We start from the raw sequence: 17,513 nt of genomic DNA, 5'->3' as shown, positions 1-17,513 counted from the left end.
CAACAGTCTGGATGATTGACTGATCTGGCCTTGTAACAATAACCAAAACGGCCTTGCTGTGCTGGTACTGCGAACGCCTGATATCAAGGGTAAACTACGGCCGTAATTTTTCCCGAGGACATGCAGCTTTACTGTATGATTAAATGATGATGGCGTCCTCTTGGGTAAAATATTCCGGAGGTAAAATAGTCCCCCATTCGGGTCTCCGGGCGGGGACTACTCAAGAGGATGTCGTTATCAGGAGAAAGAAAACTGGCATTCTACGGATCGGAGCGTGGAATGTCAGATCCCTTAATCGGGCAGGTAGGTTAGAAAATTTAAAAAGGGAAATGGATAGGTTAGAGTTTGATATAGTGGGAGTTAGTGAAGTTCGGTGGCAGGAGGAACAAGACTTCTGGTCAGGTGACTACAGGGTTATAAACACAAAATCAAACAGGGGTAATGCAGGAGTAGGTTTAATAATGAATAGGAAAATAGGAATGCGGGTAAGCTACTACAAACAGCATAGTGAACACATTATTGTGGCCAAGATAGATATGAAGCCCACACCTACTACAGTAGTACAAGTTTATATGCCAACTAGCTCTGCAGATGATGAAGAAATTGAAGAAATGTATGATCAAATAAAAGAAAGTATTCAGATAGTGAAAGGTGACAAAAATTTAATAGTCATAGGTGACTGGAATTCGGTAGTAGGAAAAGGGAGAGAAGGAAACGTAGTAGGTGAATATGGATTGGGGCTAAGAAATGAAAGAGGAAGCCGCCGAGTAGAATTTTGCACGGAGCACAACTTAATCATAGCTAACACTTGGTTTAAGAATCATGAAAGAAGGTTGTATACATGGAAGAACCCTGGAGATACTAAAAGGTATCAGATAGATTATATAATGGTAAGACAGAGATTTAGGAACCAGGTTTTAAGTTGTAAGACATTTCCAGGGGCAGATGTGGACTCTGACCAGAATCTATTGGTTATGACCTGTAGATTAAAACTGAAGAAACTGCAAAAATGTGGGAAATTAAGGAGATGGGACCTGGATAAACTGAAAGAACCAGAGGTTGTGCAGAGTTTCAGGGAGAGCATAAGGGAACAATTGACAGGAATGCGGGAAAGAAATACAGTAATAGAAGAATGGGTAGCTCTGAGGGATCAAGTAGTGAAGGCAGCAGAGGATAAAGTAGGTAAAAAGACGAGGGCTGCTAGAAATCCCTGGGTAACAGAAGAAATATTGAATTTAATTGAAGAAAGGAGAAAATATAAAAATGCAGTAAATGAAGAAGGCAAAAAGGAATACAAACGTCTCAAAAATGAGATCGACAGGAAGTGCAAAATGGCAAAGCAGGGATGGCTAGAGGACAAATGTAAGGATGTAGAAGCTTATCTCACTAGGGGTAAGATAGATACTGCCTACAGGAAAATTAAAGAGACCTTTGGAGAGAAGAGAACCACGTGTATGAATATAAAGAGCTCAGATGGCAACCCAGTTCTAAGCAAAGAAGGGAAGGCAGAAACGTGGAAGGAGTATATAGAAGGTTTACAAAAGGGCGATGTACTTGAGGAGAATATTATGGAAATGGAAGAGGATGTAGATGAAGAAGAAATGGGAGATACGATACCGCGTGAAGAGTTTGACAGAGCACTGAAAGACCTGAGTCGAAACAAAGCCCCTGGAGTAGACAACATTCCATTAGAACTACTGACGGCCTTGGGAGAGCCAGTCATGACAAAACTCTACCAGCTGGTGAGCAAGATGTATGAGACACGCGAAATACCCTCAGTCTTCAAGAAGAATATAATAATTCCAATCCCAAAGAAAGCAGGTGCTGACAGATGTGAAAATTACCGAACTATCAGTTTAATAAGTCACAGCTACAAAATACTAACGCAAATTCTTTACAGACGAATGGAAAAACTGGTAGATGTGGACCTCGGGGAGGATCAGGTTGGATTCCGTAGAAATGTTGGAACACGTGAGGCCATACTGACCTTACGACTTATCTTAGAAGAAAGATTAAGAAAAGGCAAACCTACGTTTCTAGCATTTGTAGACTTAGAGAAAGCTTTTGACAATGTTGACTGGAATACTCTCTTTCAAATTCTGAAGGTGGCAGGGGTAAAATACAGGGAGCGAAAGGCTATTTACAATTTGTACAGAAACCAGATGGCAGTTATAAGAGTCGAGGGACATGAAAGGGAAGCAGTGGTTGGGAAGGGAGTGAGACAGGGTTGTAGCCTCTCCCCGATGTTATTCAATCTGTATATTGAGCAAGCAGTGAAGGAAACAAAGAAAAGTTTGCAGTAGGTATTGAAATCCATGGAGAAGAAATAAAAACTTTGAGGTTCGCCGATGACATTGTAATTCTGTCAGAGACAGCAAAAGACTTGGAAGAGCAGTTGAATGGAATGGACAGTGTCTTGAAAGGAGGATATAAGATGAACATCAACAAAAACAAAACCAGGATAATGGAATGTAATCAAATTAAGTCAGGTGATGCTAAGAGAATTAGATTAGGAAATGAGACACTTGAAGTAGTAAAGGAGTTTTGCTGTTTGAGGAGCAAAATAACTGATGATGGTTGAAGTAGAGAGGATATAAAATGTAGACTGGCAATGGCAAGGAAATTATTTCTGAAGAAGAGAAATTTGTTAACATCAAGTATAGATTTAAGTGTTAGGAAGTCGTTTCTGAGAGTATTTTGTATGGAAGTGAAACATGGATGATAAATAGTTTAGACAAAAAGAGAATAGAAGTTTGTGAAATGTGGTACTACAGAAGAATACTGAAGGTTAGACGGGTAGATCACATAACTAATGAGGAGGTATTGAATAGAATTGGAGAGAAGAGAAATTTGTGGCACAACTTGACTAGAAGAAGGGATCGGTTGGTAGGGCATATTATGAGGCATCAAGGATCACCAATTTAGTATTGGAGGGCAGCGTGGAGGGTAAAAATCGTAGAGGGCGAGCAAGAGATGACTACACTACGCAGATTCAGAAGGATGTAGGTTGCAGTGGGTAGTGGGAGATGAAGAGGCTTGCACAGGATAGAGTAGCATGGAGAGCTGCATCAAACCAGTCTCAGGACTGAAGACCACAACAACAACATGAGGAATATAACTATGTTTGTGCATGTGAACTTTTACAGAATATATGAATCTGTTAGAACTCAAAACTTTTATTTATAATCATTGTTCCTGATCCTGCTAAGTAAATAGAGAGAAAGAAACATTTTTTTTTTTTTTTTTCACTGAGCGCAAGTAGAATGTGGATTTGCAAACTGGAAATTTTGGTCAGTATGTTCTCCATCACTTTCTGGCTGACCGCAAACATAACTTTCAAGCTCTTGTGAAAGACAGCGATTAATTCATTATACAACAAAATTAATTAACCTGCTGCCCACAACACAACTCAAAAATTTGTTTTCTAGAACATTTCACTTAATTTTAATGTTTCTAATTCTTGGATATAATCTGATTTGAAACAGAGGCAAAAAATACAGCACTTTATAAACAATAAATAAAATTGTTTTTTGTTTAGGAATCGTCAGTCTACATTTGTTTAATGATTTTTGTGATGCTTCAGCAGCACAATTGGCATTTAAGATTCACCACCAGGAATTGAAAGTAAATCTTTGGCAACATCAGGCACTTGTGCTGGCAAAAATCAGAAAATCATTAAACAATGTCTGCTTGTGTCTGTATATGTGTGGATGCATATGTGTGTGTGTGTGCGCGCGCGAGTGTATAACGGTCCTTTTTTATCCCTAAGGTAAGTCTTTCCGCTCACGGGATTGGAATGACTCCTTACCCTCTCCCTTAAAACCCACATCCTTTCATCTTTCCCTCTCCTTCCCTCTTTTCTGATGAAACAACTGTTGGTTGCGAAAGCTTGAAATTTTGTGTGTGTGTTTGTGTGTGTTTTTTATTGTGCCTATATACCAGCACTTACCCGTTTGGTAAGTCATGGAATCTTTGTTTTTAATATATTTTGCCCATGTGGAATGTTTCTTTCTATTTTATTTATGAGAGAGTGGGGGGAGGGGAGGGGGGCAAGAGATATTCATATGGACCTACTTCTGTTCTTTCTCTGTCCGTCATAGCATTGCTTATCTCACATGAGGATTTCTTCTTAATCCTGGTACAACTTAACATATGGCATACCGTATAGCAAAATATTCATTCATTCAATCATTAGCAGGCCACTGCATGCTACTTCCGTGAAGCATAAAAACAAACCAGTATGACTACGTGGTAATCTGTGTATGAATGGCAGTCAAAGTTTTAATCATTCCCTCTAAAAATTAAGTTACATAACATTTTGTTTGTTTGCAAGTGTGTCCCTGGTAGATATTGAAACCTCCACACTACAGTACCATAGCATGCTGTCATAGCAGCCAAAACAAAACAGCACAGTTCACTGGTTAAGAGGAGATTGGCCGTGCCATTTTGTTCTGACTCCTGTAAAAGTGTGCCATGGTACTGCGCCATGTGGATTTCAGTGTTAACCAGGAATGAAAGGCATGTACCTGCACACAAACAAAAAATTAATTTTGCATGTGTACTTTTTTGAGGAGATAAAACTTTTTTTGTGACTACCACTCACACATTATTAATTAAGGTAATTACATCTAGATTATGTAGAAAGGAACACTCTGAACAAGACACCACTTACATCTCTCTCCAACTCTAGTGGGTCACACGTGTCAGGATGTTCAGGAGTTTCCAATTGCTGCAAAAATTAATGTGGATTATGTTACTTTATGTTTATCCATTACACATTATATAGATATACAGGGTGAGTCACCTAATGTTACCGCTGGATATATTTCGTAAACCACTTCAAATACTGATGAACCGATTCCACAGACCGAACGTGAGGAGAGGGGCTAGTGTAATTGTTTAACACAAACCATACAAAAATGCATGGAAGTATGTTTTTTAACACAAACCTACATTTTTTTAATGGAACCATGTTAGTTTTGTTAGCACATCTGAACATATAAACATATACGTATCAGTGCCGTTTGTTGCATTGTAAAATGTTAATTACAACCGGAGATTTTGTAACCTAAAGTTGACGCTTGAAACCTCCGACATTCAGTTGCGTGTTGTAACAAACATGGGCCACGGTCGGCGAGCAGCATCTGCAGGGACATGTTTACGATGACGACCGTGTTTACGAGTGTGGCTGTAGTACACTGTTGTGGTTTGGTCTAGCTGTCGCAGTGTCCGCATGTAGCGCTTGCTGCTATTGTTATTCTGCATTCGTCTCCGCACGCAGACCAACTGTAGTACACCTTGTTACCAGACGTCTGTGATAGTGTAGTGTTGTAGGAACTGTGACCATGGTGTATTCGAACTCTGAAAAGGCGGAGATGATACTCATCTATGGTGAGTGTCGACGAAATGCAGCTGAAGCCTGCAGGGTGTATGCAGAATGGTACCCGGACAGAGAGCATCCAACGTGCTGCACATTGCAAAACATCTACCGCAACAGGTATGGTTGTAGCACGCAAACGGGTCTGTAACACGCCCGTCGCAGGAGAAGCAGGTACAGTTGGTGTGTTAGTTGCTGTAGCCATGAACCCACACATGAGTACCCGGGACATTGCGAAAGCCGGTGGTCTGAGTCAAAGTAGTGTCATGCGCATACTGCACCGTCACCACTTTCACCCGTTTCATGTGACACTACATCAGCAACTACATGGTGATGACTTTAATCATCGAGTGCAATTCTGTCAATGGGCAGAGAATGTGTTGCAGTTCTACCTGTTTACCAATGAATCGGGTTTCACAAACCACGGGGCAGTGAATCTACGGAACATGCATTACTGGTCTGTGGACAATCCTTGCTGGCTCAGATAAGTAGAGCGACAGCGACCATGGACTGTAAATGTATGGTGCGGAATCATTGGCGAACACCTCATTGGACCACATTTCATTGCAGGGGCCCAAACATCCACATCTACATCTACATCTACATGACTACTCTGCAATTCACATTTAAGTGCTTGGCAGAGGGTTCATCGAACCACAATCATACTATCTCTCTACTATTCCACTCCCGAACAGCAAGCGGGAAAAACGAACACCTAAACCTTTCTGTTCGAGCTCTGATTTCTCTGACTGATTACATATTTGTTTATATGTTCAGGTGTGCTAACAAAACTAACGGGGTTCCATTTAAAAAAACTTAGGTTTGTGTTACAAAACATACTCCTTTGCATTTTTTTATGGTTTGTATTAACCAATTACACTAGCCCCTCTCCGCACATTCGGCCAGTGGAATCGATTCATCAGTATTTGATGTGGTTTACGAAACATAGCCAGCGGTAATGTTATGTGACTCATGCTGTATATAAAAAAACAAAGATGCTGTAACTTACCAAACGAAAGCATTGGTATGTTGATAGACAATAAAAAACACACAAATTTCAAGCTTGGAATCCTTACCCAATCTGTTACCCCCAAAAACCATCCTAGTAACCACTGATGCCACTGCCTTATACACAAATATACCGCACTCCCAGGGCCTCACTGCGATGGAGCACTTCCTTTCACATCTATCACCTGCTACCCTACCTAAAACCTCTTTCCTCATTACCTTAGCTACCTTCATCTTAACCCACAACTTCTTCACTTTTGAAGGCCAGACATACCAACAATTAAAGGGAACAGCCATGGGTACAAGGATGGCCCCCTCGTACGTCAACCTATTTATGGGTCGCTTAGAGGAAGCCTTCTTGGTTACCCAAGCCTGCCAACCCAAAGTTTGGTACAGATTTATTGCTGATATCTGCATGATCTGGACTCACAGTGAAGAAGAACTCCAGAATTTCCTCTCCAACCTCAACCCCTTTGGTTCCATCAGATTCACCTGGTCCTATGCCAAATTCCATGCCACTTTCCTCGACATTGGCCTCCATCTGTCCAATGGCCAGCTTCACACATCTGTCCACATCAAACCCACCAACAAGCAACAGTACCTCCATTTTGACAGCTGCCACCCATTCCATATCAAACGGTCCCTTCCCTACAACTTAGGTCTTCGTGGCAAATGAATCTGCTCCAGTCCTGAACCCCCGACCCATTACACCAATAACCTAAAAACAGCTTTCACATCCCGCAACTACCCTCCTGACCTGGTACAGAAGCAAATAGCTAGAGCCACTTCCTCAAACCCAGAACCTCCCACAGAAGAATCCCAAAAGTGCCCCACTTGTGACAGGATACTTTCAGGGACTGGATCAGACTCTGAATGTGGCTCTCCAGCAGTGATACGACTTCCTCAAATCCTGCCCTGAAATGACATCCATCCTTCATGAAATTCTCCCCACTCCACCAAGAGTGTCTTTCTGCCATCCACCTAACCTTCATAACCTCTTGGTTCATCCCCATGAAATCCCCAAACCACCTTCCCTACACTCTGGCTCCTACCCTTGTAACCGCCCCCACGGTGTAAGACCTGTCCCATGCACCCTCTCACCACCACCTACTCGAGTCCTGTAACCCGGAAGGTGTACACGATGAAAGGCAGAGCCACATGTGAAAGCACCCACGTGATTTACCAACTGACCTGCCTACACTGTGAAGGCTTCTATGTGGGAATGACCAGCAGCAAACTGTCCATTCGCATGAATGGGCACAGGCAGACAGCGTTTGTTGGTAATGAGGATCACCCTGTGGCTAAACATACCTTGGTGCACGGCCGGCACATCTTGGCACAGTGTTACACCGTCCGGGTTATCTGGATACTTCCCACTGACACCAACCTATCAGAACTCCAGAGATGGGAACTTGCCCTTCAATATATTCTCTCTTCCCGTTACCCACCAGGCCTCAACCTCCGCTAATTTCAAGTAGCTGCTCCTCGTACATCACTTGTCATTCAACAACATCTTTGCCTCTGTACTTCTGCTTCAGCTGACATCTCTGCCCAAACTGTTTGTATTTACATATGTCTGCCTATGCCTGTATATGTGTGAATGGATATGTGTGTTTGTGTGTGTGTGTGTGTGTGTGTGTGTGTGTGTGTGTGTGTGTGTGTGTGCGCGCGCGCGCCTGTCCTTTTTTCCCCCTAAGGTAAGTCTTTCCGCTCCCGGGATTGGAATGACTCCTTACCTCTCCCTTAAAACCCACATCCTTTCGTCTTTCCCTCTCCTTCCCTCTTTCCTGATGAAGCAACCGTGGGTTGCAAAAGCTTGTAATTTGTGTGTTTTTTGTCTCTATCAACATACCAATGCTTTCGTTTGGTAAGTTACAGCATCTTTGTTGTTAGATACATTATATAGATACCTACACAAACAAATTTAAGTCTTTTTGTTAAACATAATTCCTATTCTTAGTTTGTTTTAAAAAATGACAAGAAAGATGCAACCACTAGTTCGTTTCAGCATGATAGGAGAAACAGATGGCTCTCACAATAATATCAGTCACAAGTTTTACCTCAAGTTCACTGAAATGAGCAGGTTAAGTGCTGTGCTAAGAACATATATGATCTGACCAAACATATCTGGATATCCCAGTGCAATGTGGAACTGACCATTAGATTCATGAGAGGAGGACCCACCAGTATAAAATAAGATGGGGTAAATGTCCGTAGAAAAGCACTAAAAGTAGAATGGGTCAATCACGAGAGCTCAGTGCCTTCGAATGTGGACTAGTCACTGGATGTCATCAGAGTAACAAATCCATCAGGGATGTTTCATCTCTTCTAAAGCTGCCCAAGTGAACTGTTTCTGATGTGATTGTGATGTGGAAATGTCGGAGGAACAACGACAACTAAGCAGAGACCAGGTAGATCTCATGTACTGATGGACACAGACCGTTGAATGTTGTGGAGGACAGTTGTAAAAAAATCGCATGAAACCAGTAGAAGAGATCACTCCTGAGTTCCAAAGTGCTACCTGCAGTCCAGCTACAACAATGACTGTGTGTAGGGAGTTAAAATTGTGGTACACTGGTCAAGCAACTCCTCATAGGCCACACATTTCTGTAGTCAATGTTGCGTGACACTCGAGGTGGTGTGAAGAGGGATGCCACGGGACAGTGGATGACTGGAAACAGGTCATTTGGAGTGACAAATTGCACTACACTCTGTGCAATCTGATGGAAGTGTTTGGGTTCGGCAAATGTCTGGAGAATAGACCACCCATGGTATGTAGGGTCAATATAGGAGTGCTGAGGAAGTGTGTACAGTATGGAAGTGTTTTTCGTGGCTAGGGTGTGGTTCCTTGCAGCACTTAAGTTAACTCTAAATGCAGAAAGATACAGGTTGACAATTATGGAATAATATGAAAAAAATGCAAATTAGTGACAAACCGTGGCATGCACACACTTTATTCAGCATGTAAATGCCACTACATATATTCGTATTTAGGTTATGACATGTTCGATATGCCTGCCATCATTGATGATGATTTGGCACAGACAAACAGAGAAATTCTGCATGACCCACTGAAATGTCAGAACATTGATGCAGTCAATTAGATCCTGAATATCTGTTTTCAGCTCAGCAATGGTTTTGGGGTTATTGTTGTACACCTTGTCCTTAATATAGCCCCACAAAAAGGAGTTGCACATGTTCACATCTGGAGAAGATGGTGGCCATCGAGGATCGTGCCAGTGGCCACTGGGTACCCCAGAGCCAGAACGTGGTCCCCAAAGTGCTAATCCAGAACATCAAACACTCTCGTGCTTCAATGGGGACAAGCTCCATCTTTCACGAACCACATCTTGTCGAAAACGTGGTAACTTTGGATAATGGGAATGAAATCATCTTCCAAAATCTTCATGTACCATTCGGTAGTCACTGTGCCCCATGGAATACAGCACAAATTATTCTGTGACTGGACAGTGGACACCAAACAGTCACCCACTGACAACAAAGAAACTTCTGGATTGCAAAATGTGGGTACTCAGTCCCCCAAATGTGTCAGTTTTGCTTATTGACGAACCCATCCAAATGACAGTGGGCTCCGTCACTAAACCAAACCATACTAATTCCCATCATGCTCCGTGGCCAACTGTGCTGTATGAACATCCTAACACAAATTGTTCAGAAGTAATGATGATTTTATTTCATATAGTTCAATAATTGTTACCCTGTATGAAAACATTTCACAGCATTGTGCATAGCATAACGTAGAGGAACAGTTCAGAGATGATGGCTGTTAGGACCAGATGACAATGCACCCTGTCTCAAAGCAGCATCTGTGAGTTAACGGTTTGCGGACAATCACACTCCTGAAATGGACTGGCGTTCCCAGAATCAGAATCTGAACCTAATGTCACACCTCTTGGATTAATTAGAACATTGATTTTCCTCCATATCCCAGCATCCAATATCACTGCCTTCTCTGCTTTACACACTTGAAGAATAGGCAGCCAATCCTGCATAGATATTCAGACACCTCATTGAGAGTGTCCTCAGCAGAGTTCAGGCCATCATAAGGGCGAAGGGTAGTATACTCAGGTTACTGATTCTATAAAGAGGTGCAAATAATGTGGACTATTTCAAGGTGCATGGCTGGTGGACACTTTCACCAGCAGCAACTCATGCATCTAAGTTCAGATCTCCACAGTGTCTTACAACGATTAGCACTTTAACAGTCTAAATTATTGATATATTAGCTGTCTTATGAACACAGAGATATTTACCTCTTTCTCCTTGAAGATAAGGACGCACCATCCAGATTCATAATAAAGAACGAAGTGTAATACAACCATTAATAACGTCACTTTGTTTTCCGATGTTTGCGGGCTACGGTGTATCCAGGTATCATTTTCACAGTGAAGCAATTTACAAATGAAAGAAACTGTCTCCTTTCCAGAAGATATATTCTAAAATCTTTTAAAAAGATATCTATTGTTGCCTGACATACATGCAACAAGTCCATCCAGAATCATGGATGGGACAAGACAGATATATGTTCGTATTTCTTTTCCTACATATCTATTTTTTTCGTGGGCATGTTTATATCGTATCTCTCCCTGCGCAGTATTCTGATACTTATTAAATGACATACTTTTTTACTAAGCCAAAATAAGATCTATCAGAATGGACATCCCATATTAATGCCCACTAATAGGGGTGCAGGTACTTTGATCAGATAGTGTATGCTTGCCATGTTACTTTGTTTTACAGACTACTCAATATCTAGAAGACTCCTGTTTCATTTCATACCAAAACCCTTACAAGATACAAGTGTACTCTTTCCTCCTCCATCTCCGGCAGCCCACATCCAAAACAGTAATGCTGCTTCTCATGGGTACATGATGGCCTGAATCACGATACGCCACTACTGAATTATGGAAATGGCACAGTCATTAGACTGATCTGGAGCAGTGGGTGACAGTACTCAAATGCCAGCAACCACTAACACCTGCATACGGAGACACACACACACACACACACAAACACACACAAACACACACACACACACACACACACACACACCATTCCTTCAGCATAACATCTACATCTGGTTCCTACAACTTTATAAGCAGGATTTTGTGGAATAATGGGTGCCCATCTTCATATATCTGCTGTTGATGTTTCTCAACCTTTCCGGGACACTCAACCATGGATCAAACAAACCTATGAACATTTGTGCTGTCCTCCTTTGTGTACATTCAATATCCCCCGAAGACCTACATAGGTACAGATAGCATACACTCAAGTAATATTCTAGGACAAATCACATAAGTTTTTTAATAATCTCATTTGTAGATTAACTACATTTTCCTAATATCATCATGCACTGGAGAGATGTAAGTTCAGCATTACCATGTGGGACAGGGCAATAAATAAATGGATCAGTACTGTACTGAAAATGAAATAGAAATGAGCTGGACATGTTGCCAGGTGAAAGCATGCAAGACAGACCAAGGAAGCTCTTCAGGATATCGAGAGATAGGAAAGACCAAAGTAGACACTGAATGTGAGATGGTTAAATGATATTACAAAACATGCAAGAATAATGTGGATGCATTTTGCTGTGGACCATGATACATATACATTCCTGAAGTTAGTTTTTTCAGTAAACATTTTACTTTTTTTCTGGGCACAGAAACAACTGACATCATACATGCCCACATTGTAACTTTAGAACAGCAATAAGAAAAAGACGCTAAAAGCGACCATATGTTAAGCCCAATCAATGAAAGGAAAGAGAGCTAAAAACAAGGGACTTGCCCTTGAAAAAAAAGAGGCAACAGAAGTCTCTAATGAAACACTGAATGTTCTTAGCTGTATCGTTATGATAGATAAAAAGTAAAACGTGATCGACAGCACTCGCATCATTTGCTAAAATTGCCAATAACTCAGACAGCCAACATACACTGGAACATAAGCGGTTAAAAAACAGGCAGCGGATCAGGACATGGTAAACCATCAAAGGTTGATGACAATCAGCACAAAGTGGTGGGGGATCACCACATAACAAATGGGAATGGCTAAAATGACTGGTTGCATATTGGGCACTATCTAAAATTATCTCCTCATGATGAGAGGGCCGAGAGGAGGTTGGCCAAGCTGTTTGGAGATGTTGAATTTCCTGGAGCTTGTTCCTGTGAAGAGAAGACCACTGCTGATCCCAAAGTAACACCATCTGCTGACTGGTGGCAACATGAAGATCATCCAAAGGAAAGGAAGAGCTAGCAGGCTGAGTTAGGAGAGTGGCCACGGAAGCAGTGTCAGCAGCCTCCTTTCCCATCAGACCGATGTGACCAGGAAACCACTTGAACATCACGGTGGCTCCCTCAACAGTCAGCAAGTGGAAGTTTCCTAGGAGCCATTGCACTAAGTTATAAGAATTTGTACAGCACACAGGAGCTCTGAAGGGCACTGAGAGAATTGGAACATATGACACAATTAAAATGCCTCTGTCACCGTATGTACTGGGTGGCCTGATGTAGAGCGAAGAACTCTGCTGTAGAAATTGAGCACTGTTCTGGAAGCCAATACCGAAAATGGTCAGAGCCAATGACGAAGGCACACTTGACACCACGGCTGGTCTCAGAGCCATGAGTGTGCACTAAGGTGCTACGGTTAAGTTGCGTGCAAAAGCCAAGAAACTTACGGCGATAGTTTGAATCCAGAGCTGTGTCCTCTGCAAGCTAATAAAGTTGAAGATGAACACAGAACGTCGCACGAAGTCAAGGAGGTGAAGGGTTCACACCCATTGGGAACATGGCAGGTAGTGTAAAGTTAAGCTCCCAGAGCAACAGCCAAAAGGAGACTCCAGGAGATAACAGAGAAGAAGGGCATGCCTCATACTCAGGGTCAAGGGAGTCATCAAAAAAGGGGGCTTAGGGTTTTACCATCAATACTCCACGAGTAAAGATCACCGAGACATCGCTCAAGGCACCACTCGAGGAGACGAGTGCAGAGAGAACTGCTATAGATTGCAAAGTCGTCAACAAAAAGAGACCTCGAGGTACCTGGCAGGAGACAGTCCACTATAGTGTTAATGGATATAGCAAAGATGACAACAGTCCGCACAGAGCTTTGAGGCACCCGTTCTCTTGGATAAAGGTGTCTGACAAAGCCAAACTCACATATACCTTGGAAACTTTGTCTTTTAAAAATTCCCAAGTAAAATGGAACGGGAAGGGGGGGGGGCCTTGGAAGCTTCACGTGTATAAAGTACAGAGGATACCAGAACTTCAGCAGGTGTCACAGGCTTTCTTGAAATTGAAAAACGTGGCCACAGTCTGGTATGTCCGCCGAAAACTGTTCGTGACACGGATTGACAAAGTAACTGGATGGTCAACTGCAGGACGGTGCACTCAAAATCCACATTGTACAGTAGTTAGTAGATTGTGCCAGCATACCAGCTGGCCATGGATCATATGTTCCATCACCTTGCAAACACAGCTGATGATAGAAATGGGACGGTAGCTAGAAGGAAGGTGTTCGTCCTTACTGGACTTACGTATGGGTATGACATGACTTCAGGGTGTCTGCAAGAGAAATGTGTTGTAACATCTTTGAAGAGATCATGATTCTGAGAGGAGAAGGATATGACCTGAGCCTCCTCCACTTGTTTCCAAGGGAGGCAGGATAGTGGGCGGAGCTGAAAATCTCTGCAAATTAGTGGCCCAAGGTCATGGAGATAGCTATAGGTTCCACAATGACATCATCTGCTAAGGCCAGGCCAGAAATCGGGGACCGAACCTTGGTCTGAGAGAGCCAGCAGAAGTTGTCCCGCATGATGGGAACAGGACTGAAACTGATAAAAAATACTACTAAGGAAAATCAATCTAGCTCTTTTGCTATTCTGAAGAATGCGACGATACTGCACATGCAGCTTATAATGAATACAGTTCCCCATGGTAGGACGATGCCTAAAAGCGTGGAAAGCACATCTCCACACGAATCGCATAGCAGCACGCCTCTGTGCACCAGGGGCCTGGTACACAGCTTGGTAAAGAAGTGCGAGGTATGTGACACTCTGCAGTAGTAAGGATAATGTTCGTAAGGTACTCTACTTGGACATCAAAGCTTGGGAAATGTTCATCAGAGGTTGGCAGAGAGTAGTAGTAAAGCCTTCAGGCAGCTTTAGAAAGATGCCAATTGTGTTTACAAGTAGGTGGGATAGGAGTCAGCAAACAGATAGCACACTCGGGTATGTGTTGAATAGAACGGACCACTTGAGATGACAGGAAAGCTGGCCAGTACTGTACAGTACAAGAGGTCCAAGTGGGAATAAGTGTGCATGTAGACTGAAAGGAACATGGGTGCTCCAGCGTTAAGACATGAGATTGAATTGATTGAGAAGGTCAAAGGGAACCTCTTTGACCAGTTCTCAAACAGCCCCAAAAGGGCTGGTGGACATTAAAGTTGTCAAGCAGCGAAAAGAGGTGAGGGAGCTGACCAAAAAGCTGGAGTAAGTCTGCCGTTGAGACAGTGAATGACAAAGGGATGTAGACTTTACCGAGAGAAAAGTTGGAACAACAGAGGAAAAATTGGACTGCAACCACTTGCAGCTAGGATTTTTTTGGAAATTTGTGGTAAGTTATTATGGGACCAGACTGATGAGGTCATCGGTCCCTAGGCTTACACACTACTTAATCTAATGTAAACTAACTTACGCTAAGGAAAAGACACACACCCATTCCCGACGGAGGACTCGAACCTCCGATGGGGGGAACCGTGTGAACTGTGGCAAGGTGCTTCAGACCTGCGCTGCACAGCTAAGTGTTCAATGAGATGGTTTGGCTATGGATCTCATCACAAATGAGCAGCATGACTCCCCCATGAGATGGAATCCCATCTTTGGGGAAGGGAGTCAAAGTGAACTGGAAGGAAATGCAAGAGGTCAAAGTGGCCGCAAGAGTGCAATTTTGTTTCCTAGAGGCAGAAAACAACCATATGCTGTGATTCCGAGAGCAGCTGTAATCCCTCCTCACTGTATCTAATACCACAAACATTCTATTGGAGAAGAGTCATAAGGGGGAGTAGGGAGAAGGGAACAAACGAAGGGCAGTCACCTAGACAACTGCCGGGTGCCAGCCTTCGAAGACTCACTGCTACAGGGTGCAGAGGATCCTGACCCGCGAGATCTACAGAGGTATCGGCATTCTCCCTGCATCGGCCTGCAGACTCCCGGTCAGAAAAATGGTAGGTGGCAGTGCACCGGCAAAATGGAGGTCGGCCGGGTGACGGTATCATGTGACGACACCGTTGAAGAGAATGTCTGAATCGGGGAAGGAGAAGACCATTTGTCTTTGTTTGATTTCTCAGGGCGGGCCTTTACAGTTAGCAGGTGGAGACCCATACATTTGTTGGCTTCCCAGCCTGCCAGTTGTGTAGTAGGTGATTTCGCCTCCAGAGCAAAAAGGTGTGGTAGCTTCTTGCGCAGCTCTATGGGAAGGATATGGAGATGCTATTGTAATACTGGGTAATTTAACAACTGCAGTACTGAAATGGAGGTCACAAGTCTGCGTGGCCACGTCCTCCACGGAGCGAGGGGTAACAAGAATGGTACTATAAGTGCCAGCTGCTAAAATGCACGGCTTTCAACTAGCCAACAAGCTGCGAGTGACAGGGTAGGGTAGTTTTTGCTTCAGCCAGATCTCTTGGACAGCCTACTTACCGAGACACGTGGGAGACACACAATCACAGGATGAGGTGGCTTGGTCAGGTGAGACAATACAATTGATGCAGTGGTGCGGAGGAGGCAGGTAGCGAGTGTCTCCACCACAAGTAACACATTTGGCCGTGTTTTGACAGGACACGTGAATGTGGTTATAATGTTGACACTGGTATCAGTGCATCAGATTTGGAGTGTACAGTTGAATTGTGATGATTTCACAGCCCACCTTAATATTTGAGGGAAGCACTGCTCGATCAAATGTGAGAAAAGGAGTGTGTATTTCATTACCCGATGGACCGCAGTGGTACCGTGATCGGACAGATAATGCCGGACTTCACCCTCGGTCAGACCATCGAGCAGCTGAGTATAAATAACACCGTGTGAAGAATTCGACATATGATGGGATTCGACATGAACAGGATAGCCGAGGAGGAGTGAAGCTGTAAGTAGTAGTTGGGCTTGAAAATCACAATTGGTCTCCAGAAGCAAAGTCTCATTACATTAGCAAGAGTGGGATTACCCAGGGCCTGCAATTCAACCAACACTTTTTTGAATAATAAATGGATTAACTATATCAAAAGACGTGCCATAACAAATATTTTAATTCATACATACTATAAGAAATGGACGTATGCATGTCTGTACATCTGTTCCATATCTCCTTCTAAACCACTGGATTGATTTCAGTTGTATTTGGTAAAAGTATTCCTTACTGTCAGGCAATGTTTGCTGTGAGTATAAGAACCACCTACCGATCATAGCTCAGGAGAGATGATGTCATAAACAATGACATGCATGAAAAACTGCCTCAATGTACTTGATATTTAAATTTATTACCTCTTTGCTACTAACTCTATCTGTAACATATTTCCAAAAAGTTTATACAAATATATCACAGTTCGAGAGATATGATGTCGTAAACACTGAGATGCGTGGAAAAATGCACCATCATGCATGACATTTTTATGTATTGCATCTTTATTACCAACACTATTTGCAACAAATTCTGCAGAATGTATCTAAATATATCACCCAATTTACCTGCAAAATTATATTTTGTACACAATGTTGTTCAGTAGGTAGACAGCATGAAGCAATTACTTATTTATCTATTTTTCCCCAGCCGACTGTCAACAGCATCAATATACTTGGAGAAATGCATGGTAAACACGTGCTGTCTTACAATATATTTATTCACAACTAGTTCGATCACTGATCACATTCACAGTGGAAAAATATTGTGACAACTTTACAGAGCATGTATGACATGTGAAATTGTCACAATATTTTTTCATTGTGAGGATGATAAATGATTGAAACTAGTTGTGAATAAATACATTTTAAGTTCGCACAGTGTTTATCGTGCATTTTTCCAAGGACATCATAAAGACTAAGCTGGGTCAAAACGAAACT

The 17,513-nt window shown here is 42.6% G+C and overlaps 1 protein-coding gene across 22 annotated transcripts in view; it reads right to left on the bottom strand.

Annotated features, from left to right (window-relative positions):
• Positions 1–17,513, bottom strand: part of LOC126291418 (zinc finger protein 501-like) — a 235,455-nt gene that overhangs the window by 152,360 nt on the left and 65,582 nt on the right. For 17 of the 22 annotated variants that reach the window (XM_049984927.1, XM_049984920.1, XM_049984914.1 and 14 more), the window contains one exon: positions 4,673–4,729. The exons of the other annotated variants lie outside the window; for them this stretch is intronic. In XM_049984927.1, coding sequence (XP_049840884.1) covers positions 4,673–4,729 — 57 coding nt within the window. The remainder of the gene's footprint in view (positions 1–4,672; positions 4,730–17,513) is intronic. 22 annotated transcript variants of the gene reach the window in all.

This window comes from Schistocerca gregaria, chromosome 9 (genome assembly GCF_023897955.1).
Source record: "Schistocerca gregaria isolate iqSchGreg1 chromosome 9, iqSchGreg1.2, whole genome shotgun sequence".
In the NCBI taxonomy this organism is placed as follows: Eukaryota; Metazoa; Arthropoda; class Insecta; order Orthoptera; family Acrididae; genus Schistocerca; species Schistocerca gregaria.
This window is presented reverse-complemented; position numbering and strand designations above follow the sequence as displayed.